Source organism: Gymnogyps californianus, chromosome 5 (genome assembly GCF_018139145.2).
Source record: "Gymnogyps californianus isolate 813 chromosome 5, ASM1813914v2, whole genome shotgun sequence".
Taxonomy (NCBI): Eukaryota; Metazoa; Chordata; class Aves; order Accipitriformes; family Cathartidae; genus Gymnogyps; species Gymnogyps californianus.
The window spans coordinates 66,845,866-66,872,084 of NC_059475.1; the positions used below are offsets into that span (position 1 = coordinate 66,845,866).

Here is a 26,219-nt window from a genome sequence, read left to right on the forward strand (position 1 = left end):
TGACTATTCCTAGCAAGGGGCCTTTTCTCGCTGAATGACTCACCAGTGATCTTTGAATGCAGACAAGTTCCTCGCCCTCCCTCTTCATTAGCGAGCATTTCTATACAGGCCCTATATAGTCAGCGGAGTCTCGGAGCTATACAATGGGGGGGAAAAAAGAATCCCTACAGATTCTGGCCTCTACTTAGGAAGTGCTGAAGGACTCTGAGTGACTTTATTCATTAAAACAGGTTGCTATTAATTAACTGTCATAATAAAATAAAGAACTATTATTTGCATTTCTTAGTGCGCTCTCTTTAGTAATATGTATAAAAGATGCTTGTAACAAAAATGAATTTATAAGGGAGAAAAAACCCTCAGAAGTCTTTTTTCCTTCCCCCCCCCCCTTTATTTTTTTTTTTAAGGTCTAGGCAGCAGGAGCCTGACTAATTATTAGGACCAGTTTTGCAAGAGAACAAATAGAGGTAAAACACAAATATGAAAGTAATTAGGAAAATGCAAAATCCTGTTTACTTGGCAACCGATTCATGCAACTGAGACTAACGAAGAGCAAATCAGCTTTGCTTGTTTGATAAACTTAAGGGTGCCACCTAAGAGGAGCTGATAAAAATTAAACTTCTGCCAGCATCCCTCAGCACCGCCTTTTAGTGAACAGGCTCAGAAACATCCACGCAACGGCTTCGTCTACAAGCACCAGCAAATCTCATCTGAACAGATTCAGAAGGAGGAATTTTGTAACTTCCATCGCTGTTAGTGTTTTTCCCTTCGCCATCGGCCATCAGGGATATCTTCGAGCTGAACACCCAGCACGGACACCCGTTATCACACGTGCACACGATTCATACGGACACGGCGCACGTGAACGGCACGGTTGCAACAGTTCTGCTTTGCTCCCTAAAAAAGCATCACGTTTCCACTCCTCTTCATACCTGGGACGGCTTTTGCCGGTGGGAAAGTTCTCCTCGTAGTTTTCATTGCTGCTTACTACAATATATGACGATACGTTACTCGACGTGGGCTGCAGGCTGGGATACCTTTGTCCAGCCCCTCTTTTCTCCCGAGTAGATAGTGGAATCCACAAAAGCTTCCAATTATTTCAAGACTATGCAGCTAAGGAGGGGCATCTAATCAAGATAAAGAAAACCCTCGGCTCAGTATATTTGCTTGAATGGATTCTCAATAATGCAGGTAACAAAAGCATTCAAAAATTGGATTCCTAATGCTTTTCTGCTAGGCTGAAGGACTGAGTTTGAGAAGGGAGAAGAAAGCCCGCCCTGAGAAAGCTGCACGGAGGAATGTATGATATTCCCCCGCTCTGTACAAACACTTCTGCGGGGATTGAGAAAAAGGAAGAGATTTAAGTGAGGCACGGTCGACCTGAAATGTAGTCAATTACAACACAAAGGGTTAAAATGACACCCCTGAACCGCTCCTCTTCCTTCTCTCCCCTCTGCTTTGTGGCTTTGCAACCCATAAGCTGTAGTTTTCCTTCTTTTTATTGCTCATTTCCCATCTGCTGTTTCTACGGGAATCATTTATAGAAGTAACAGGGGGGAATTGCTATGGAAATCATACTATGAAAATAAACCAGAATGAGAGGGAGAAAAATAAAGGATGGTATTTTGCAACCGGAGTTAGAGATTCCTAGACGGCAGCTTGATTTTTATACAGGCAGCATTCAATGAAAGTCAACCTGGGAAAATCAGCACTTGGAGAGAACAGCAGAAGTACTCTACTTTTAAAAGGATCTATTAGGATTAGTAGCCACGCGAGCCTAAATCTGCACCTACACGCACCTCAAACTGGTCTGTACCAACCGAGCATCCACGCGCAACACCCCTCGCTCCTGCACGCATCCTGATCTGCTCTTCCAAGCCTCTGGGAAGCTTCCAGAGGTGCCGCTTGATAACATGACCTTTACAGAAGTACTTCTTTCCTCTCTGAAAATTTTACTAGTCCAAACGAAATCCTGGCCTGGCAGCAATTTGTCTCCTATAAAACACTGGGCTGAGATCTCACAGAACCACCGAACGAAGTACGAAAATTTAGACGAACACAACTTTCCAGTAACAATACCAGAGTTTTGGGTCTGTTTTAAGCATTTGAAGTACATGTTAACTGACAACATTTTGAAAAACATGCTATTTTATGTCTTTTTTTTTGAAAACAAGTAGCTGAGCTCTTGTTAACCAACTTGCTTGGCTTTTGGGGTAGACTGAAAAGCAGGATGGATTCACACTCTTATTCTTTCGGTTAAAGCCCCCGACATCTCTAAAATGGCAGTTCCGGCATCCCCGAGTCCCTGCGAGGATGTGGCAGAGTAGGAGAGCGTTACGGGCTCGCGCAGAAAGAGGCCACAGCACAGATGCCACGAGCCACGGGGAGAGCAGTGTCCCAGGGGAGCTGCTCTCGGGTCCCTGGTGCAGGGTCTCAGCACCACGGTCCCTCTGCCCCAGGGCGGAGGCAGCGCAGGAGATGCCACGCTGCTGCCTACAGAGTCACGGTGCTCCGCAAGGGAAAACACACAAGTTGCTCGCTCGCTATTGGAAAACTAGAGCAATAAAGTCTATCCCAACATAAAATCCCAGTGTAATGAAAATAAGTATGCCTGCAAAGCAAGGGAGGCAGAAGGAGCTGGGCTGGTCTCTACCCACCATCCCATGGCAGGAGGACAGCGTGTCTGCAGCACCCCTGGGCACAGGCACGGCCAGGGGACAGAGAGCATCCAAAACAGCAAACGATCAGGTTCCTGCGAAGAGCACTGTCCCACGTGCTTGTCCTGATGGAAACCTACCCTACCATGCTGCCCCGTGACCATAAAAACACACAGATACAGCACAGCTAAAGAAAAATGGCTGTAGAAAACCTCTTGGCTCAGTAACAGAAGAAACATTTAAAGGCTAAATACATTTTTTGGATCTATAAAGGATGCTGCATTCATTAAAAAAAAGATCTTCACAGTACAACAGATTCACAGGTTTCTTTTAAAAGAAAACTCTCCTTTTTGAAACCCAGTATTTTATTTAGTGATGCGCTTTTTTCCCCCCACACAAAACAACACAAACAGTTCATTTGGCAACAGCAATCAAAGACCAAACAACAGTACGTTCCTGCGGAGGCAATCACGCTTGATTTCCTCTCCGCTGCTGCCATTTCAGTCGCCTTTTAAAACCATTCTCACGTTGTCAAGGACTAATTCAGATTTTAAGTCCTGACTTCAAAATTTCAGCCCTTCAGCAGGCGAGCGGAGGACCAGGCGCTACCCGGCTCCCTGCCTCAGATCTTCTTTCATTTTCCTCAGCCCCTGCAGCTCTTTCTTCAGGTGCTTCACAGCCTGCAGAATATCCTGCCGCTGGGGATCGTCCTCCGCTTTCTCAGCGTACAGAAGGAAATGTTTCACGGTTTCGGAGAGCAGTGCTTCGGGATCCACATCCACCCGATGGAGACGCAACATCCTCTCGCAGGCGATGGCGTAGTTTTTGTGCCAGTTCACCGGGTGATTTGGATGAGAGTTGACAATTTCTTTGTACAACTGTTAAAAGGACAAAAAAAAAAAAGGGGGGGACAAATTAATTGAACGAAGGGGACCAACAGCTCTTAACAGTGCTTCAAAACTGCCCGTAAAGGAACAGATGCTATTTAGATGTCCAAGTCCAGAGTCGGAGCATTTCTGTAACTCACTCCGTGTTTGCCATGCGATGTGCAATAGCGTGAACCAGAAATCCAAGGGGGGCTGAAATGTTTCCCTTCCTACAGCAGCTGTTTGTTTAGAAACGTTACAGATGATCGTGATAACCCCACCGCACATTATGCGCTTCCCCAAGAGAGGTGTTACACCAGGCTGGGGGAAAAAAGAGGTTTAACTGCCGCGCCTGGAAAGACATTTACTCAATATTTCAGGAGATCAGGACGTCTTCCACAGGACTTAAGCAGTCTGTTGACTTGAGTGGGAATATTCAGAAGCTCAACAGCAGGCACGTGCCCTAGAACTTTGCAGAACAGCAAAAAGCCCAGCAAAACGGGCAAGAGTTGAAAGGAAACTATTTGTTGACTCTTTGCTGGGGTATGAAACACTCCTCCTCTCTGCTGACTCACACTGATCGTTTTGTGCATCTGTTGGCATCTCGGGCAGTCCAGTATTTCCAGAGATACCGACCCCAGCTTATGGGTGTTATTCTTTGGTGTGAAATGCAGCAGAATTAATTTGCAGCGAGAATACTGTCAGATTTTACACTTGCTGGCTCAGATGCATGACTGTGTAATGACAGAGGGGACAAGTGCATAGAGGGGACTTCAGGACAAGCAATCTCTTGGCATGGGTTTGGAGCCCAGCACAGACAACACAATTATAGCAAAAGCAGGGTGTCGACTGGTTAGCTTTTGGCATCCTCCGTGACCGAGGGGGCAAGTAGGAACGGATAAAATCCCTGAACAGATCTCTTTGAATCTGCTACGCTCCCAGTTTGGATGAACGAAGGAGAATGCAGATTACAGGACTGCCGACCTATATGGGAACACCATATTTCTACGGAATCGAGAAATTAAAAGGAAAAAAAGAAAAAGAAAAAAAGGATGGAGGCTGCAGGGATCACTCATAGCCAAAATACATGACTTACGGTGTACGCAAAGGTGTAAAGTTGTGATTTCGTTTCTGCAGTCACACTGGCAGTTTCTGCAAGGTCAAATATAAAGAAAGCTGTTCTCATCCTAGGAAAACAAGAAAAACTTCCATATAATAACTGCTTAACATAACCAGCTCACATCACATGGTTATATACATCTTCAACATATCCATGTATGGGACAGCACACCAACATCTCCATTTAAGTCGTCAGTGATAAAAATTTCTCTCCATGATGTATTTTCTCACCCTATGTCCCAACTACCCTCTGCTCCTTTGAGATACTTTGAGCAGAACCTTTCGGTGAACAAAACGACCACTTTCCTGAAGGATTTGCCGGAGGCCATGCATGCTTCATCTCATTCGGCCAACCTTTTCCTTCCAAAGCTTGGCACATTTAGATCCAATAAGGCCATGCACCATCAAGCTGCCCGCTTTGGTGTGTATTTCCACGCCAGTGAGCTGGCATCGCCCACCGGCTGTTGGAAGGGAGCAAAGGAGCATCACCTGGCTTGCCACATCTCCTCGTTGGCAACAGCTTCCCAGGAAGAGGGCTTGAAACTAAATGGGAATGAGAATAAAATTCAGCCATCAGATCCATGTCACTGTGTTTCACCTACCACGCAATCAACCCTTCTAACCCAGGCAGCTACAGACCTCCCAGGCAGAAGAAAACCCGTCATGAAGCCTGCGGCTCTGACAGCAGGGAATTCAGCTGATCCTCAGTCATTCATAAAACTTTATTCCTCTCTCTCCATAGAAGGAGCCTGTGGTATATCAGGTGTTTCACAGCATCCTAGCTATCCTCAAAGCAAGAGATGCTTTTTACCATCCATCACAGTTCAGTCTATGACATTTAAAGCTTTGGATGTCCCAAGTCCTCAATGTTTTTTGGCTCCTGATCAAGTTTTAAGATCGGAATTGGACCTGATATTTGACTAGAAACGTCCTCTCTATTTTTAACACTAATAAAAATACCACATGCAGATTTATTATATGTTACAGAACACAAAACATCATGATTATGGCTCATGTTTAATTTCTCTAACACTGCAATGGATGTGGTTATGCTGCTGGCAGAATGATGAGCAGGAAGGAGCAGAGTCACCTCTGCCTCATACCTGCCGTAGTCTTCAGTCCAGTTATAGAGATTTCTTGTAAGATGAATCCACTCTCCTGGGTCAAACACAACATCGGAAGGAACCAACTTTTCACACGTACCCCATGGCCAGAGCGAATAGCTCCTTCTCCACGTCGAGTCACCTTCATGAAGACCTATGCAGACAAACACTTCCTTACTGCCAAAAAAACCAGAGAGAGCAATCGTGAAGCCACGCCAGAGACCGTGGGCCACCCCGCGTGCTTGAGCAAAGCACACACCCCACACCAGTGCAGCAGACAGGTCTTAAGCAGCACAACGTTTTCTGTGGCACGGATACCCGTCCAGACCATTTCACGTCGGAAAGGGCACGTCTTTGGGTCAGGCTGCAAAACAGCTCTCCTGCCTGCTGCAAGTGAATACCCCATCTGGCATTGCACATCTTGTGCGGCCAGCACAGGAGACACATCCTCTCCCCTACGGTGGACCTCACAAACATGCCAGGAGCCGTAGGAGAAGCCTGTTTCTTCCCGACAGCACCTGGCAATGCTCTTCTGCCTACCCACACTCGCAAAGCTCACCCTGGCTAGTCTAAATGCAGATGCTATTCTTATTCATGTGAGTATCTAATCCTTTCTCCACTCTTACTAAGCTATTTTTATATGATGATTATTCCTGGAATACATTCATTCTATGCTAATCAGTTGGCCACAATGTTCATGAAGGAGAAGCAGCAGCAATTTGCTCTCCAACCATCGTCATTTTGAGTACACGGGAACATTCCTTTTTTTGTGATGAATTGTATCAGCAACAACAACAAAAATAATCAGTAAATACTCTCTGCCGATCACCTTGTTATTTTTCCTTCCTAAAAACGAAACCAACCTCTAAACAACAAGCAACATTATATCTGGATGGAGTTACTTCTGCATAGATATTTGCTTTAATTGCAAAAATAATCTCACCACCGGGGAAGAAATCAGTGGAGAAAATGGGTCTTTTGGACGCAGTACCAAGCTATTCCATAAAAAATTCCAAGAAAAAAAAGGTCAAAGATTTTAGGAAAGCTGTTACATATGAAAGAAATGCTTACTGTTTATTTACTTTGAGGAAACGATGGAGATTAAAAGCAAGTGTCCCATCGGGTAACACTCCTTCCACAGGATTCCACCGGTTCCCAGGAAAATAAACGCCAGGTAAATGCTTTGCCAGCTTGGGTAAATACCATTCATAAGTCATCATCTATCACCAAAAATATTATCATAATTAAAACAAGCAACAAAGTTTTCATCCATTTTACATCCAGAAGAAATGGTTTTCTGCAGGAGTAATGACTCTGCTCAGCAAAATCACCTCCCATTTCAGCAATGGCCCAGGACCACACCACCAGACCAGGTCACCAGTGGTTTCTGATCAGAGGCACGTGGTCCTCACCGGTGAGCAGGCAAAACTCTAAGGAAACACAAAATAGCTACCGCTGGTAAGAGACACAGCACGGCTTTGGTTTGGTTAAATATGAGGCGTTGGGTTTTGGGTTTCCCAACAAGTCACAAACTCTTGTTGCAAAGCCAAGTGCAAGGACTGATGTGGCAGGGGAAGTGTAGGTGTCCCCTTCTGTAAGGGGGGGTTTTCTTCTCCTACTTCTCAGGAAAAAAGGAAAGAGTGCAAACGCCACCCAGGAACACATAGCACCTCCATTTTAATATAAAAAATAGAGGCAGAAGTCTGCAAAACCACCTTTGGCGGACCAAGATAACAGAGGGGCTGCAGGGAATGAGTCTCAGCATGGTAAAGCCCTTGGGAGAAACCCCAAAGCCACATCGCCCACGGGGCAACTGCTGACCTGCTGCCATCCAGGCTGCTCCCAGAAGCCTTGTGCTGCCCCAACATCTGTGTTTCAGGGCAACCGCAGAAAACAGCAGGGACAAAGCTTCCTCAGCAAGGCAAACATCAGCCCTGTGCCACATCTGGATATCTGCCAGGGTCAAGGACTTGGGTTTCCCCTTCTCTCTACCCGCTATTGCCTCCCTGTTGGCTTTTTGGGCTGAATGGGACTTGCACACCACGCTCCAACCCAGAGCTACCCACAACCCTTTAAAAAAAAAAAATAAATCAATTTTATTTCTGCATCATGAGTTTTATTTGAACAAAGAGACCTCCTCGAGGAGAGAAAGGAACAACTGAACTTTTGCTTCCTATTTTTAAATCTGACTGTTGCCTCTTTTAATATACTTTCTGAACCTACCTCCTGGTCCACTAAGGTGATATCTGGCCTCATCCCTTCGCAATAATGAACGTAACGTAGAGCATTCCCGGGTAAGTCTCCTCTTAGCAAGATCACTGCACCCGTCGGCATAGAGGACAGCAGATTCCTTGCAAACTTATCAACAACATAGTTGTTGCTCTGATCACAAGTGCTTAAGAGAACAGATAAAAACCAGTATCTTAAAAACAGATATTTGCATGGCTTTGCATATTTTCAGAACAATTTTATGCAATAGGCATCCACAGGGGAAGTCCACCCCGGTTGGATCTTGCTGAAAAGCATCATCTCCATTTGCAGAGAAACCGAGATACAGAAATGAAGCATTTAGACTACAGTCCCCCAGAAACCAGCACCAGAGACATGAGCCACTACAGTTTTGTCAAAATACACACTCATTGCACACCTTCACCTTAATTCTGATTTTTTCTTGGGCTAAACCTAAAGACTTACTAGTTAGTGCTGGAAGTGCCAGTACAACGATGGTTCCATAAAATATTTGAAATCCTCCCCATCTTTTTAATGCTTTTAATTAAGCATTAAAAAGCCAAGTTTCTGTAGCACCAGGCAGAAGTAGTTTTACATTACCTGAGATCAGATCCTTTTCGTTACACAGTGGTGTGTGCACACACTCCAGGTACGGACTCAAGAAGAGGACGCTCCATGACATGGCTCAGGACATGAGCTATGACTGGCTCACCTATGGACCAGCCTTTGGGAAAAGATGTGTGCAAAGGAAGGATTCCTAAGTATGAAGTTCTGCGTGTTCTACACTTCACCAGTTGGTCAACCTCTACCTGAGCATCCCTGCTACTACACTGATTCCTACCCAAGCCACTGCAGAGTCTTTGGTGCGGTTATGGGATAAGGAAACCCTACACTACAGATGTAACTCTTCAAAAAGGAAAAAAAAAAAACAAGAAAAACCCCAGGGCACAAGGAAACTTGAAGCAAAGCAAGAGAAGGAGAAGGTGACTGTTCAGGTCAAATGAATTCTGCAAACCTTCTTAGAAAATAAAGCACAGATTTATGAGTTTCTTTCATTAGAAGTTTACGTATCTACAGTTTTCTTCCTTCAACCTACACGACACCCCCATTTACCGCCTGGAGTTGTGCCTGGCGATTTTAAAGGAGATCAAACACGGGAGCCCTGCAGGCTGTGACCATGCAAGCTCAGGTGGGATGTGAAAACTGCCTTTCTCACTTCAAGACAAGGACAGAAACCCCAGCAGCAGGGTGGGGGGGTTTACAGCAGCACCCCAACCGCACAGCACCCCGCAGCCCCGCGAGGCTGCACCAAGACACGCGCCCGGGGGATTTGTTACCTGTAATTTGCCCAAACTTGAGAAGCGACAAGAGCGAGAGCGGAAAGCCACTCCAGCCACGGCAGCACCCGGCTGCCCTCCAGCACGGCGCTTCCGACCGAGACGAGCGTGGCCAGCCCCAGCCCCGCCAGCACAGCCACCACGGCACTGCTCTGCAGCCAGAATCGCTCCACCTAGGAAACAAAATCCCAAAGACCCTACTTCTGTTTCCCCAGCTATAAGGAAACAGAATAAGTAGCTGTATTTTTGCACCTTACGCAGCTTCAAGACAACCACCTGCTCCTGATGAGGTGGTTTTAAGGCTTCTTCCAAAACTTAACACGCCAGAGCAGTTTTTGGAGTGCAACTTACCACGCCTAGAAACAGAGGTTTTGTAATATCCAAATTTGCTCTCCAAGCGAAGAAAAGGGAATAAAGACAGAGCATTCCAGCAAAGAGCCAGATCACAGGGGATTTCTGCTGCTTTGTCCTACAAAAAAAATAATGTAGCACTCTAGTGGCATGATGAAAAAGGAGACCAAAGTTATATGTGCTTGAAAACCACTACCTCTCTGCATACCTAAATGCATTTAACACAAGGAGCTGATGAGCCTTTCTTTACCTTTGCAATTTATGAAACTTCTGTTTTCAAAGCACAAAACCATCAGGATTTCAAGATTTTTAAGCTTGCCATCTCCAAAGCCACAGGGTTACCAGGAGCAGGGATATTTTGCTCTTAATTAATAGATGACCACAGCCAATTGCTGAAATTTTTGCACCAGCAAGCAGAAGGCAAAGAAAGCTGTCCATGCAGCCCGTAAGAAAGTGCACATTGGAGCAAATATTCTCCTCCAACTTACGGCAGTGCTGTGCTCACACAGGCCACGAGTGCCAGGGCGAGGACGGGAAGGGAGAGCTCCGACTTCATCTGCGCCAGTTGAAAACTGCGGAGAAATTAGTGCATGGATGCGTCATCCTCAAATCACCCCTTGCACTCAATTAAAGTGTCAAGAGAAGCAGGGAATAAGCACAACATAACATATTCCCGTTCTGCTGTGATTAAGTCTACCAGAAATGGGAACAAGCTCAGTTTACATGTCAGGATTTTGAATGAAAAATCACTGGGGAAGGGGATCCAGCATTTTTCCTTCAATGGGGAAGACAGACGGACATGCACACTGTCCCTGCGCTGGACACACACGGCCCCAGCGCTGGACCAAGCCGAGGAAAGGCAGGACAGGAGCCACTTTGGCCAAAATGACAGCAGCAGCAACAAGTTTCTCTCCACTAAAAGCCACAGTCAAGATTTTACTCACACCAGCATCTCTCTCATACTGGATCCTGTCTCAGACTTGGCCTAGATTAAAAAGAAAGAAAACCCATGAGAAAGCCCCACGCTGCTTGCCATATCACTGGCACGAGGAAAAGTCTTTTCGTTTCCTGTCTGCAGAGCCCTGAGCACACAGGGCTCCTCAAAACCCCTTCAGGTGGTACCCCAAGGTGGTCACAGGGAACAGGAATTGCTTAAACAACAAAAAGACAGCAAACGCTACTCAAACCTTCATTGTAACATTTTCTCCCACATTCTTGTTTTACATTATGCCACTGTGCAGAGCTTACCACCTGGATAAGCATTTTTTCAAGGTGCTACCAACCCATTACCCTGTGACTCAAGCACATCATATGGGTTAACTACGATCTCCGCTATATCACAGAATCATAGAATTATTTACATTGGAAAAGACCTTTAAGATCACCGAGTCCAACTGTAAATCTAACACAGCCAACTCCACCACTAAACCATGTCCCTAAGTGCCACATCTACATGTCTTTTAAATACCTCCAGGCATGGTGCCTCCACCACTTCCCTGGGCAGCCTGTTCCCGTGCTTGATAACCCTTTCAGTGATGAAGTTTTTCCTAATATCCAATCTAAACCTCCCCTGGCGCGACTTGAGGCCGTTTCCTCTCATCCTATATCTGCACGGTGCAATTATTTTCTGGGACATCTCCCCACAGCCTGAGACAAGCACGTGGGCCTCAATTCCTACTTCCTTACCAGACTCACCCCTGTCCCCTCTGCCCTGACAGAGGCAGAGCTGTATGAGATTTATATGACATATATGAGAATTTTTATTGCAGAGACTTGCAATTCATGGCACAAGTCTGGGAAAGAAGATATGCTCGGTGGCGGTGAGGAATTACCTTCATAGGTGCTTGTTGGAAAAGTGGTGGCTACCAGATAAAAGATAAGGTAAACGGATCCAGGAGGTCTGGAAGGAATACTTAATCTCAATAAAAATGGAACAGTTAATTGCATTCAAGATTTAATTAAAAAATAAGTGTTAGAGGATGGAGAGCCAGCCCACAGCTCCTGAAGCACCACTGCTACCTGTCTGTTTCTTGCAAAGCCCCACGTTGCTGGCAGCTGACGGCTTCTGGCCCCAGACACATCCCTCGCAGATGACATCTCTGATCCTTGGCTTACAGGTGGAACGCTCTCCCGAGTCTTTTTCTCTGGGTTTTTTTGACCTTGCCTGCCCTTAAAATAGAGCTGTGGGACGCAAGGGCTGTCTGTCCATCCAGGCAGGGCTCTGGCATTAGCTCAACTGGCGTCGGGACCAAACGCTTGGATTTTGCTGCATTTATTGCTCCTGCTTCAGACAGATTCATCGTAAATATGATTTGTGCTGTAGGATTACACACAGTCCATCCCTAAGCCTCCTGAACATCACCTTGAATTCATCGCATTTGATGGAGAACGGAGTTAAGGGATTTGCATGCCTTGGTATTTCTCTGCCCAATGGAGTCTCATTCTCAGGAGACGGCTGGGAATAGGACAACAAGGGAAATCTCAGAAGTCCTTCAGAGGGTGGATCTTATCTCTGTAGGAGTTTTGGAAGGATTAAGGGGCAGCAGCAGGAATTATCAAGTCTTTTGCCTCACATCCTACAGCCACGTGGCTCTGAGAAGGCTGTAATGGAACAGCAATGGTGCTCGCTGCATCACGTTGGCTGGATGCAGGGGCTTAATTTCTGAGGATGCGGGGCTTCAGGACCCCAAGGAGGGACACAACATGTAAACTATACCTTTTTCTCTTTTTTCCCCCCGTGGTGCAATTTCCCAGCCCTCTGCACTGCAATCTCTGAAGCAGGAAGGACAGAAGGGGTGCTGGGCGCTTGCTTTCCTTGGGTGGCCAGAGTCAAACATCTAAGTCGGGGCTGGAGGAGGCAGATGCAAACCCTACGCTCTGCAAGCAACCATGCAATACCTCCCTCCCTTGGTAAGAGCACAGACCTGTCAATAACTCAAATCAGAGGTTTCTGAGATCCCTCAAACCTACCATTCATTTAAATTCAATATTAGTAAGAAGTCAGTTAAGAGGAATCTTTTTTAAAGGTACAGCAAAGAAAACTGCTTGTGACCTCTTTAAATAGCTGAGAGTAAAATTAAAAAATAAGAATTATTTGTCTTAAAACAAGAAAACCACAAAATTGATGTCACCATCTCCCTCCAACACAGTTTGCTCTTTGGGCTCTTACAAATACGAGACCCCTGTACAGCTCCCAGTAAATAATACTGCTCACCCCGGAAAGGCAAAGAGAATTATTTCTTTGCTTTCCCAGCCACGTGGTCCACTCCCAGAAAACCTGACAGATCAGAAGGTCAAAATCAGAAATAAATTTTTAAAAAAGAAAACGTTTTCAATTTCTTCCCCTGCAAGCATTAATCATCACAAATAGAAAGGTTCTGCTATTCCATAAGTTAAAAGAAAGTAATTTAGAAAATGATCCTTATTTACCAGATTGAATGTCCCATATTCTTCCCTCAGAAAGTGGGTCAAAAATCCTTGAAAAGTCGTCTGGTCTCCCCATGTCCAACGGGCTCGATTGAGGTAGGACGAAGCCGGCAGATAGAGATAAGGCAGCAAACCAGCCAAGAAGCATAAACCCAACTTCAGCAAATGGCCTAGGGACAATTCCTGCACCAAAATATGTCATATTGCATAACAATGTTTATTTTAGTTTAATCACGCTGGAACTTCAAGAACAGATAAAGAAAAAACATCAAATATATTTACACAGAGCTGATCTCTCAATTTATAGTAAGTCCCTACAAAATGCTATGTTAAACCTTACGATTTTGTGGATTACTAGGAAACTGCATCAAACTGATCTCCTTTGCATGGCAGGGTGAAATTTAAGTGAAGCAAATAATATTAGCTAGGACTCATGAGTATCATACTCATTGCATCTTTCACATTTAAATCATGGCATGACATGCATAGATGGCTGAAGCACTGCAAGGCTGAGATAACCCACTTTGCAGCGATTAAGAGTTGGCTGGTATTCCATCTGGCAAAAAAAAAAAAAACAAAACAAAACCGCTGCTCTAGTACAACTACACACATCATCACCATCATCAGGAGTCAGTTTTGCCATTCACTTTATCGCGATTACACTGGCTAAATTGGATAGGCCAACTTTTGGGGTGGGATTTTCAAGATTGCCTAAGGGGTCAGGAAGACAAGACTTTCAAAGGGACTTCTGTGCCTAACTCCTTTAAGTGCTTTGGAAAATCCCACCCTAGAATATTGCACGCTTGCTTTATCGTTAGCCACTGCCCTGTCAATCAAAGCACTTCCTTCAGCAGTTGGGGTTATGGGGAAGAGGCACCATTCAGAGTGATGATCTACAGAGCAGAAAAAGTAGCTTGATAACGGTGGTGGCCAGAGTTCCTTCAGAAGAAAGCTGGCTCTTTTTTACTTAAAAAGGCACTGTTTTCCATCAACTGTCCTTCTTATTAGGTGGTTTCTGCAGCAGGCACTACTGGGCTGTCTAAAGTATGTCCCAGGAATATTATATTGGCACAGGATTGTCCTTGCTGGAAATCACAGAGGTCTCTCTGGACCTTCCCAGTTAAAAAAAAAGCGCTCTGTTTAAAGAACACAAATATATGGCAGAAGTGAGTCTTCATTGTGTTAACGGAAATATACAGTCTGAAAGGGTTTTGCTGGAGACGCTGAACAGTTTTTGGATCAAGCTTGTCTGAGTTGCATCTTATCTCTCGCAGCTCGCGTGCTTCACTCCAGGCTTAGTTATACCCTGTGCCATTACTCAGAACCACACCTGATTTATCAGGTTGAGGGTGGAAAAATACAGGCAGGAGTGGCCCAGCAGAAACCTGCCCAACTGTCACCTTCAGGGGGGCGAAAGAGAGAGGAGGGGGAGCCCTGTTTTCAGAGCAAAGTAGAATTTCTATAACACATCTACATCGAGCCTGATGCATTGACTCACAGAAGATCACCTACAGAAGACAAGGGCATTGCAGGGCCCCGGAACGTCACCCAGGAGCCTCACCAGACGGATGCGTATCACCTTCATAAGCGAGGCATGCAAAAAGGTGTTTTCACCTTCTCACACAACTAGCAAGCTTACTGAAAGAGATGTAGAAGGAGGGACATCTTGAGAATGGGATCTCTGGTAGGAGATGAAAGGGACATATTTGACCAGATCAGGGACTTGCTGTTTCACCGAAGGTCAGCCTTCCTTTGGTCTTTTCCAGCTGGTACGAGCCAGGCGCTCTTCACCTGAGAGCTGATCTCTTGTAGGACTCACAAGTCCTGGCTGCGTCAGAGCTGGCAGCACATCCCAAGGAGATGCTGAAGAAGACTTCCCCCTAGAGACAAGCATCTGCACCCTTATCGCTGTGCTGCTTATCCTGGCTGCGCCTTCAACTATCAACAGCAGTTGCAAGATGCTCTGCAATGAGCGGACACAGCTTTCGTTTGCTGCCACCAGGGAATCAACATACAGAAACTCATCTCCAGCTGAGTTGATGGCATGAGAAAGCCAGTGCCATCAGCCAGGAGAAGCAGTGCCCTGACTGCACATGCCTGTGGCTTCTCACCAACAGATACTTATCTGCTCTCCTGTTTGGTAGGTCATTGAACATGCTCTTATTTTCTACACGCTGAGCAGTTTTTAGCTCTGAGTATCGGTCTCGTGGCTGCTCACAGGGTATTTGCAAGCAGGTGGGGCAGAGCGCTCCTGTGCCAGGAGACACGGGCAGGTCGCAGATTGCTGGCGTGAGCAAAGCCCCTAAATTGTGATCGGTGGCTCTGGTGTCAGACGGATGGACTGCAACTTCAGTGGGTTACGACCAACTAGTTTAGACAGACCATTGACTGTCCCTGTTTGTACATCAACATAGAAGTGGCACACAAGTGCTTGGAAAGAAGAATTACTCACTGCCTTACAAAAACAGAGGTATGGGTCAGCAAAATACGTACCATCTTTCTGAAAAGTCGGGAGAGAACCCAAGGCACAATACAAGCGATATAAAGCACTATCGTGTGCTGATTGCACAAACTGAGACCACAGCAAAAGGCACCAAGTTTAGAGATCTGAAAGGTGAAAAAACCCAAACACATTCACAATTACACTTTACAGTTTGCAAAAACATCCAGAGACCAAAAAAGATTCAGTGCAGCCCACAGCACGCTCACAGGAGAAAGGCAAATATATCGGTGAGCACCGGTCAATCGTAATACAAGTAACGCAGGCCATTTTTGATGATTTACAGGGAGATTTAATTTGTTTAACTGAAAACGTTATTTAAGAAGCGTCCAGCGCAACGGCTCTGTCTCCATGTATACAGAGATCACCTGTAGCACCATCATGTCATACTGATGTGACGGGGTCCAATTCCTGAACCTCTGCTGCGCAGGGGAGACTGCCCTGCAGCTAACTCCGAATGATGCAAAGTTTTCAGAAGCCATACCCTAAAATAATGCCATTATGTACAGAGACCTCATTTTATGCAACAGGAATGACTTTTTTCCTCTTCTTCAGGCACACAGGGCTAAAGTCAGGGCTACACAAACTTCCTAAGCAAGGGGATTAAATGTGATATCCCTCGTTAGTCTAAAAGCTCATTTTCAAGCATCTTTTAGAGTTTTCTGATAAAACGGGTAACGTATCCAGACTATGCAGCATGGTGCAGGGTATTTCTGGTACTCATTGAGGCTTATTCACAGGTTCGTTACTGCTACCATGGCCATCCCTGGCTGATGCTAAGGAAAGCCTCTCTCTGCCCCATCCTGCCCTATGCTCTGCTCTGTCCCACCACCACCAGACCAGTGCCGAGTCCTCTTCATTCAGGGAGGGAGGACGAGGCTACAAGAGCAACTCCATATAGAACCCTTGGGTCAGTGCCATGTACACCACTGGCCACTGCCCCTCCTCTGAATCTGCCTCCTCCTCCATCACTGGCCACTTGGTCCACGTTACAACCTGAAGCCATGCCCCCAGGGCAGCTCCTTGGTGGGCAAAAAGCCACCAGAGTCCCACAGACATTGTTGGACAGGAGCTGACAAGCCATCCTCACCTCCCCAGCCATCCCCAAGGAGGACGGCACTTCCATCTATCATCAGAGCATCGCCCCTGCTTATTTCAGTCACCGGTGAGGATGGCGTGTGAGATGCAAACACTTGCCTTGGCGTGGTGATGGGATCAACTGGTAATTTTTAATTGACTGCCCAGCATACAACGCTGAACGCTGCCTTGCCATGGAAACACCCGCCATAACTTCTGAAAAACATTTGTGGGCTTCAGAGCTGCCCTGTGGGACTCAGAACAACCTCAGTAATTTTTCAAGGATATTGATGAACTCCAAGCACACCCCTGAAGACGTCTGCACGACCATCTGATTTATGAAAAGCACTGTGAGTTTGCTGGCTTGGCAGTCTGGCTTCTTCAAGGCATGGGATGCCAGACACTCAAAAACCATTGAAACAAGCTCCTTAACTGCTTCTGAAAATCTCATCTGAAAATCCCATTGGAAATTGGGCACGTGAAATATGGAAGCAGGTTGGAAAATGCCCAACTCCATCTTTGAGGAGTTTAGGTTGTAGGGATCAGTTGGGACAGTACTCATTAGAAAAGAAAAAAAAAAAAAAACAATGGTGAAACAAGGTCTCTATAACCACTGATAAAACATGTTATTTGAGAACTCACGAAGCTGAGTAAACTACCACTGCGGACTCCTGAAATTCTAGCCTAGCCTGACAAAAATCCTTTTATTCACACAATTTACAGGAGTCACAGCAGGCAAGTCTGTGAGAGCAGAAGAGATCAGATGTTCAGGCAAATAGAAGCAGAAAGAACAAGACTGCTGAGTAAAAATATCATTTGGCTGCCTAGTCTGTTTATAAAGTAGAGAATATAGTATGAAATTTAAAGTCTCTGTATTTAACAATGCCATTATTTTAGGGGCATATTTAATTTCAAAAGAAGAACTGATTGAAAATTTGGTCATTTCTGTTTTTCAGTAGAAACCTGGGTTTCTGACTAGATGAAGTTTTCTGTAAAATATATCTATTTACCTCAAGGAAAAGTATCCATTCTGAAAATGAAAACTTGAACACCCACAGCCTAGTTTGAGTCTTTGATGCAGGAAACCAAACTTTGCACTAAAACATTTAGACGAAAATGATTTTGCTTTTCCTCTTTCCACCCTGTGTGTATTAAAACAAACCAACGCCAAACCCATCCAACAGGTCCCAACTCAACCCTTAAGCCAAGTGGACAGGTTTTTCAATGTTCGGCATTTTTGAACAGCCAGGTAGGTCAGGGATGGACACCAGCCAGCACAGGTGCTGAACCAAGTCCCAAAATTTGGCTTTCTTTATTTAAACAAAACTAAATCAGCACTAAATGAATAGGAAATTAAACAGACTCGTGATAACTAATTGAAAAAAAATAAAGAACTATTCACTTTGCTTGAGATGTTTTACCTTTGATCTCTCTTTTGCAGTGGATGCCTCCTCCAAATGTGCGGTGAGAGCCATCAGCAGCCCCACAAACAGATTGTTTAAGCTAAAAACCTCCGCCGCGATGGACCACTGCCATGTTAGACGAGAAAATGAAAACACCCCCGCAGCAAGGATTCCTCCAGCATATGAGCCAGAAAGCCTGCAAACACAGATAACATGAAATCTTCTTTTCCAACAAAAAAGCCTACTTTATTGTCCTTCTTTTTTTAATTTTTTTTTTTAAACATACTGTAGCAGCAGAAATGATGACTGCCACCCAGCACCCTGCCAAAACATTATATGGTTAATATCTTCCTAATAACTTCTTTGCAAAGAATTGCAATTAGGAAGAGCAGGCGTTAGCCAGCCCGTCTATTTGCAAGCCACCCAACACCAAAGAGCCGGCTTCTTCTCGCAAGCGCCATGAAAACTTCCAGTTTTGAATTTGATTCAGAAATCCCGATGAGTGATGGCCCAACGGGTCATGGTACGCCAAGCCAGGGAGTCACGCCTCTAACGGGATACTCTCTGCTGGAGGAGACGCCAGTAAGGGTGCAGCCTTAAATTCATCAAGGCGCTGAATAAAGACTGGATTAGAGCTATTCATGACGGACAGCATTAGCAGAGCTTTCCTGGGGGGGTGTTTAGTGTCTGGGAGTGGGTGAGGATTGCAGCGCCCGTGGTCCCAGCACCGAGAGGTGCCCGCTGGGGTCAGGAGCGGGGAAAATGGGTGTCAGCTCCAGCAAGCGGGAGGGAGCGGAGGAAGCGGGTGAAGCACTCGCTGTTGGGATGGCTGCGAGCCCAAAAGCCAGGCATCTCTGCGACTCCCGGATGGGATTACGGCACATGCTCCTTATGGAGCCGCTTGCCCAACTCGGCTGGATGCTGCAGCCGGCGCGGGGAGCCCACAAGGTAGGATTTAGCCTAGGAAACCTATTACGCCTGTTCTGCAATAGTGGCTCTTCCCACTCAGTCGCATCGGGGGCAGCTCCGGCTCTGCCTGTTCGGAAGGTCTCCCCTTCGGGAAGTCACCCTGAAAAGATGCTGTGTAGGGCATCACAACCAGCTCAATCAAGCCTTATCCAAAGACAGAAATAGCTGTGACTATGGTCAAAGCTCCTCTCCAGAAAATCACCATCCTGCTGTAAGACTAAGCCAGGCTCTACCTCTACCACAAATTGGGTATTTTTCTAGTCCCGCCCCAGGTATGCACACTTCCACTTAGTCCTAACATTTCCAGCAGGTTTAAACCAAAAATTATAAGCTAGCCAACTTCTTCATCAAGCTGCATGTGTAATTTTGCTCCTAAACACTGGCCATATCCTCTAGCACAGCCAAAGTCCATAGGTGGCTTGTTCTGCCCATCAGGGATCGGAGAGTGGATGTCCACGTAGGACCTGCTTATGGGGTTCCTCACGTAACTCTGAGATAAATGGCAACCAAGGAAACAAAACCTACAGCCCCTGCGGACAGAGATGAGGGAGCTGCTGGCAGAGCACTCTCTAGCAAGGGCTCCTCTCCTCGGTTGTGCTTTCTTTCCACCTTCCCGAAATGACCTCAGTACAGCTAACCTGTTTCTGCAGATGTCAAAGAAGGACTGATGCAGTTAGAACAGGAATTTTTAATCCATTAAAAATGGGAAGCAGGGTTCATGGTGGGGAGAGGACTGGGATGAGGGCTTGGGAAGACCAGGTCTCTGTTCCTTCTCCTGCCACCGACATCGGACATCCTGGGTGGTCTGGGACAAGCCACTCCGCTGCTGTTGCCCCAGGTATCTGCCAAATAGGACTAATGATTTTTATCTCCTTTGTAAAGCATTTTGAGATCTGCAGCTGCAGGAGGTAGCTGGAGGGCAAGAAGTAAGGCAGTTCAGTTAACGCTGGGGAAAAAGAAACCAACTCTCAGGTGTCCGAGGTCAGAGCGAGACAAGCACAGGGTGACACAGAGCTTCAGCATCAAGATTGTAGGAAGGGGTCTTGAAAAATCAATGGAAGTGGGAAAAAAAAGTCTGAAAATTCCCAACTGACAGCAGGTGGGACTGTTTCAGACCAAATCTGTATCTCCAAAGTACCCTATAAGCCTTTAAAGAAAGGTGACGTGGAACCTCCTCTTCTGTAGGAAATCAGACAAACTACTAGTATCTACTGTTGTGCTCACTAATGCATGCCACCATGGTGGACTCTTCTAACGTCTAAACTTCACTGCAGTTCAGCACAGGTCCAGGTATTTGGCATGAAATTCTCCAAGGCAAGACCTGTCACTCACTGCATTAATGTAACGTTTCAGAATCACACAACTGCATATAGAAAAGGCGTTCGCAAGCATGAACGCTGCTCCGTCCGTTTTGCTACCAAGCCCTCAGTCCATCTTCTCCAAGGGAGAGGTGGGACACACACGACCTGTCCGGCAAGGTTCTCAGCCTCAAGGGCTCTGGTTGTGCTCTCCTCCTCCCTGTTACTAGAAAGATGTGGCACCTGAATAGAAAAAAGAAAGATGCGATGGAGCTTGCAGGAATTGAGTCAGGAGCGGTTTCTGCTCCTAAAGAAAAATACTAGGAAAAGGCAGCAGGGCCATGTGTACTTAAAAATAGAGAGATCTCCCAATACACAAACCCCGCTATAAAATGTCCCTAAGTTTTGACTAAACCCTTTAAACAGCGCAAACTTTTAGTTATAAAGAAACAACTTTGTAAATCCCTTTGAAATTCTTGCAGGGAAATAAGGTAAAAAAAGGTAAAACAACCTTCCCAAAAACCTTCCGATGAAAAGCAGCATTTTAGGCGAACCTCCCAATCATTTACCAATTCTCCTTGTCTTTCCCAGAAAAGACTCGAGCGTATCATCAGAGTTCAAATGAAATGAAAGAAATCCCGTCCTCTTGATAAAAAGTCTCAAACCTGCAATTCAAGTTTTATGAAATAAGGCTTAAGCAAAAGCTACTCAACCCAAAGCTTAAAGACTTATCCCAGCTATGTGGGACAGAGGACACCTCTGCTCGCCGAGCAGTGCAGGGCCAGGACCCAGCACTAAGCACAGTCCACAGATCTGTTTGTCAACAGAGCCAGCGTGGCCTTTAGTTTCCCGTGAAACTCATGGGAAAGCCAGGCTGCTAAGCTTCCTTTGTGAAAGCACGTTGCATGCACGGAGCACTAAGCTCCTGCAAGTATACTAGACACTAAAAAAACAAATGGAAATGTGTTGCATTCTTGAGGAACATCAAGCCAGTAGCTTTGGGAAATGCAAGCAGGAGACCAAGAGTTTTTTGCAGACTCTGTTACCAGCAACGGAAATGCTGGATTTACGAGTTTGCTGATTCAGAAGGAAACGCTCTTGGAAGTGGAAGCGATCAGAGCAGGTATCTCCAGATGAGGATGAAGACCACCTGGCAGAAAAAAACCCACGTCCAGCAGGTCCACCCAATGCAACAGTTCACAGTGCAAAGCAGCACCAGCATGACAAGCAGAAATGAACCCCATGCAACCATGTCAGCATGATGCTGAGGCCAAATTAAATCAACCCTGCCTTGCGGCTGGGCTAACATGGGCTCATTTTGATTGACATGAGGATCTCCATGCACCACCGCACTTTGCCATCTGGTAGCCTCCTGGACTTCTCCAGCACAGAGTGACACTGTGCTGCATCTCTCTTGCCTTAGCGCCAAGATGGCCCCCAAACCCACACACTGTCCAAGGAGGTGACAAAGCAACTCAGGCACGGACAACACAGGTCAGCCACCTACAACACTTTGGACCAAAGAACAATTTCAAGGTGGGAAAGACGCTGGTGGATGTTTAGTCAGGTAAGGCAGAAAGAGATGAAAGAACAGAAAAGGCACAAAGATGAGAGTAAAATAGAGACGGGAAGAATTGAAAGAGCAAAGGGATGGGGCAGAGCTCTGGACCTGAGGTCAAGAAGCTTGAAGCCAAGAAAGAGGATGAAAAGATTTGCAAATGAGGACAGTGCAATCTACAACTGAAGATGCTGTTGGTGACATATTGCATGAGGAAGCAGGACATTGGAAGCCAGAAGATCATGGCTGCTTTAATTACAGGCATAGACAGCATTTTTGTGGTTAAGACAGAGTATGGTGTGGAAGAAGGTTAACACAAGAGGTAAAGGAGACTTCCCATAACTGCAGCAAAAGCTCAACAACCCAATTACCAATGTCGAGACAGAGAAGGAACAAGGCCCAGAAGCCATTTGTTGTGTAGAAGGTAAGAAGGGGTTTTCTCATGGTGCATAGACACATGCTTCACCAAAATCAAACACCAGGTCTGAACCAGACATTGCAAATAATTCCTGCAGTGAAGCCTTGCTGGACAAGAAGCAAGCACACAGCCTCCGGTCTCTGCCACCCAGCTTGGAGACCCACAATCTTCCATCTACATTGGCTGGAGGCTTGCAGGTGCACTGTGGTCAGGAGAAGGAAACAGTTGGGTTTTTTTCTGAAAACACCTTTTAGTTGCTTAACACTATCTCTCCTTTTGACAGCACATCAGGGCTCAAGAGCAGACAGCAGCAGAGATTTATCCTCACTTGACTTCTACTCATGCTTCTGTCTTCGAACCCATTTTTCAAATACAGTTGAGGTGCTACAAAAAACATGGCAAAGACCCATGACAGCTGGATCCTTGACTGGTCTCCTGTAAAAGCAACATCCTGGAGGGCTTTATCCCAGTGCTTCTGGGGAGCAGGGAAGGTAGCTTCCTGCTCCCCCAAAGCCAGCATGTTTCCCCCAGTCTTTGGAACCGGTATGAGAAAGAACAGATGACTGGAACAAGAGGATCAAGGGGTTGCCAACAATGAAGCCATGGCAATGGTAATAACCATCCAGTGTTCATCTGTCAACACAGTGTAGGCATAAAGCTACCTTGCAGTGACTCCCTCAAGAAGAGAGGCTTTACAAAGAGCAAAAGGTGGGCAACCCCCCCCATAAGGCTCTGTCCAGTGGAGGGGGGATCCTGGGCTTGGGCTAGGTAGGGTCTATCTCTTGGAGAAGAAGGCTGGGTCACCTAGAAGAAAGCATTCAGTGTAGTAATACCCTGCCATTGGAACAGCCTCAGCACACAGAAATCAGCTCATGAAAGAAGAAAAGATTTGCAGCCAACGCAACAGTGGGAAAGTCTTCATAACTTCTCCCAGGGGTACTACAGCTACCACCGCGAGGCACACTTCGAGAAGGATTGAAGCACCAAGCTTGAATAAAAGCTGTCTTCTAGGCTTGTTTATCTTACATGGAGGAAAAGCCAAGGGAACAGCTTGTATTTTTGATTTTGCAAAATAACTAGTTTGGGGCAAGACCTGCTCAAAGCACATGGAGCACTTCATCAAGACAAAACAAGTGGGAAGAAGGTCCCTTCCTATCGGTCGACCAACTATAATCTTCTGAACATGGGCAGAAATTCCCATCATCTGAAAACGCACTCAGAAGGGACAGACACAGCGAGCAAAGGAGAGGTCACACAGTCCTTTGTGAGAAATATTTTCCCATGGCATCCCTAAACATAAAAGGAAAAGACTAAAAAAAATAATTATTATTTCGTTTTCCTTTTCAGGCACCCAAGTGAAAGAATGTGTGGCTGGGCCTCAGCTCCAAGGACACAGGCAGTAGAAACTTGCTTTAATCAGGAATATTTTAGCTGCAGGTTTTTATTAAGAGTTTGCAGGAACAACTGGGAAAACTGAAATTATGTATTTTAATCTGGTTTTGCAATTATAGTTCTTAGCTTTTCATTTGTTAGCAATCACTAAAATATGTCAGTTTATGATTTAAAATTTAGCCTCTCCTCTAAGTTTGGTAAAACTTTCTGTTAGCCAAGAGCACAGGTTACATCTATATGCATTTAACAAAGAACTCGATCAGCGTTTTTACTTTTTATTTAGAAAATAATGGCAGACTTTTTATATTTAATAATTTGCAAAAACTTATGAAATGATTGGTATAAAGCTATATACGGATGGGAATTGGAATTTAACTAAAATGTTTTCGTTAAATGCAATCTTCAGTGCACTGGATTCATAAAGAAGAAAAGTAAGATAATCAGAATGTTTTATATTTGAAGCTGATGTATTAAACACTGGAAAAACCTATCTGTACCTAGTGAAATAAGCTAATTATTTCTGCCTTCTGTTCTCTCCAAAACTTTACAGGTAGCAGATCTCAGCCTCGCATCTTTTTTTTTTTAGTCAGTGGAATAACAAAAAACTCTCCCACTTTTGAAAATCTCCACTAATAAACTAATTAACGGATTTTTTTTTAATTTCAGTCTCTCCCTGCACCTGCAGATGATGACCCTGATGTCGGCGGTTCCCTGTACACTTGCACAGGCTCCAGGTACATCACCAGCAACTTCTGCCTCTGCAATGCCGTGACTTCACTTTGCAGTAGCAAAGATATATCCCTTCAATGTATTTTTATTTCATGGTATAACAGACTAATGCATTAAAGATTTAACATTTTGAATTTAACTTAAGAGGTTTCACTTGTCTGATTTATAAAAAAACCCAAATTTTTTTGATGTAGGCTAAAAAGAATGGGACTTAGAAGAGTCAACAACCAAGCTTTCCACAGATAAATTTTAAGTGTGCAGGTGCATTGGTGCTGAAATAGAAAAACTATTTAAAAATAAAACACAAATAAAAATCCAAACGTGAGTTTAGGACCTAAGTAATAATTATCCCCCCAAAACCCCAATCCCTCTGGGTTTGCCTGCCTCTTAGTCACAAACACTCAATGGACAAAAGGCGGTTTCTCTTGCTCTCAGCGCTGAAGAGCCAGTGCAGGTACTACAGGGAATAGCAAACCAGATTTTATTCTTCCTCAAGGACCTGGAGCTGAATAGCCACTTAAGCCCTGCCTGCAGCCTGCGCTCCTAGCGCTGGAGGAGGAGGTAGGAGAGCATGGCTTGGCTCGCCTATCCTGGTTGAGTCTTCATGGCCACAAGGAGAGAACAGAAACCAAGCAAATGGGCAGGACCACCATAAAAAAACCCCCAACCCCCCCAAATGGGCACTTTGGTTATAACTGACTGCTGTCCTTTGTGTCAAACGGGACTTCAGCATCACGCGACTTCAGCGTTCCTGCGGACCCGTGCTGCGTCAGGGTCAGGGTGAGCAGGCAGCATCCTCACCACCCACCACATGCATTGAATGTCACTTCTGCTCGATACACCCTCACATCCAGCTAGGGACTGCCACCGCTTATTTACCTTTTTTTTTTCTTTTAATTATTTTATTGAAACACCACAAGTTGAAGAGGGGATTGTCCAGCCTGGTTAAGGAGTACTGAGCTAGTGAGGATTTTGGCTAAGGGGAGCTGGTCCTTGCACCCTCCTGCATACGTCCTCCTGGACTGGACGTGTCCAGTAAGGACACCACCTCTGTAGGATAATATTGAGTCTCTGCCTGTCCCCTTGGTACATACGGGCCCGTGAATGTCACCAGCATGTGCAAGAGGCATCTTGCACGCCAACCCTTGTGTCCTGGGGTCATCCCACCTTGGCTCCTCTTGCTGGGAGGATCAAGCTGCCCCCGCGGCGAGGTGCCCCAGGATGGCAGCAGGGACCTCGGTGGGTCTGGACACCGGGGATGGGAACAGCCCCCTGCAAGGGCTTGGCAGGGGAGGAAGGAACGGGACTTCCCGACCTCAAACCTCGCACGCTCCCAGATGCCCACCACCACGCCGGAGCGGAGCCTGCCTGCAGCAGCCCCTTCCCATGAAAGTTTGGTAATGAAATTCAATGCCTCCATGCCAAGCTATTCCGGAGCAGTTCAATGGGTGGAACAACTCACGACAGATCGATAAAATGCATATACGGCTGCGCTGCTTTAATAAATATCCCCCCGTACTCACACCTTTCTAAATAGTGAGTTGTAAAAACTGTGTTTCCAGCCATTAAAAATGAGAACTTCTCTCCCGGTGCCTTTGCAAGCAGAAAGGGTATATTAGTTAGACCCATTATTTGATTCACAATCCTCAGAAAATAGGTACGCCTTTATCCCGGCCGCCCGTAATAACCGATGCCTACTTCCCGCAGCCAAAAAACCCCAACCCTCGGCAGGAACCGACTTTAGCTATTTAAATGTTTCATAAGTTGGGGTTGGTTTTTTTTTTTTTTTT

At 45.7% G+C, this 26,219-nt stretch overlaps 1 protein-coding gene across 1 annotated transcript in view; it reads right to left on the bottom strand.

The window, feature by feature from the left end:
- Positions 1-3,016: 3,016 nt before the first annotated feature.
- The window catches only part of TMEM260 (transmembrane protein 260), a 35,515-nt gene continuing 12,312 nt past the window's right edge, over positions 3,017-26,219 (bottom strand). The window contains 13 exon segments of the mRNA XM_050897490.1: positions 3,017-3,532; positions 4,617-4,707; positions 5,129-5,182; positions 5,743-5,919; positions 6,814-6,962; positions 7,966-8,137; positions 9,309-9,481; positions 9,660-9,777; positions 10,148-10,231; positions 10,604-10,644; positions 13,089-13,268; positions 15,579-15,692; positions 18,084-18,261. Coding sequence (XP_050753447.1) covers positions 3,260-3,532; positions 4,617-4,707; positions 5,129-5,182; positions 5,743-5,919; positions 6,814-6,962; positions 7,966-8,137; positions 9,309-9,481; positions 9,660-9,777; positions 10,148-10,231; positions 10,604-10,644; positions 13,089-13,268; positions 15,579-15,692; positions 18,084-18,261 — 1,804 coding nt within the window. The 3' untranslated portion in view covers positions 3,017-3,259.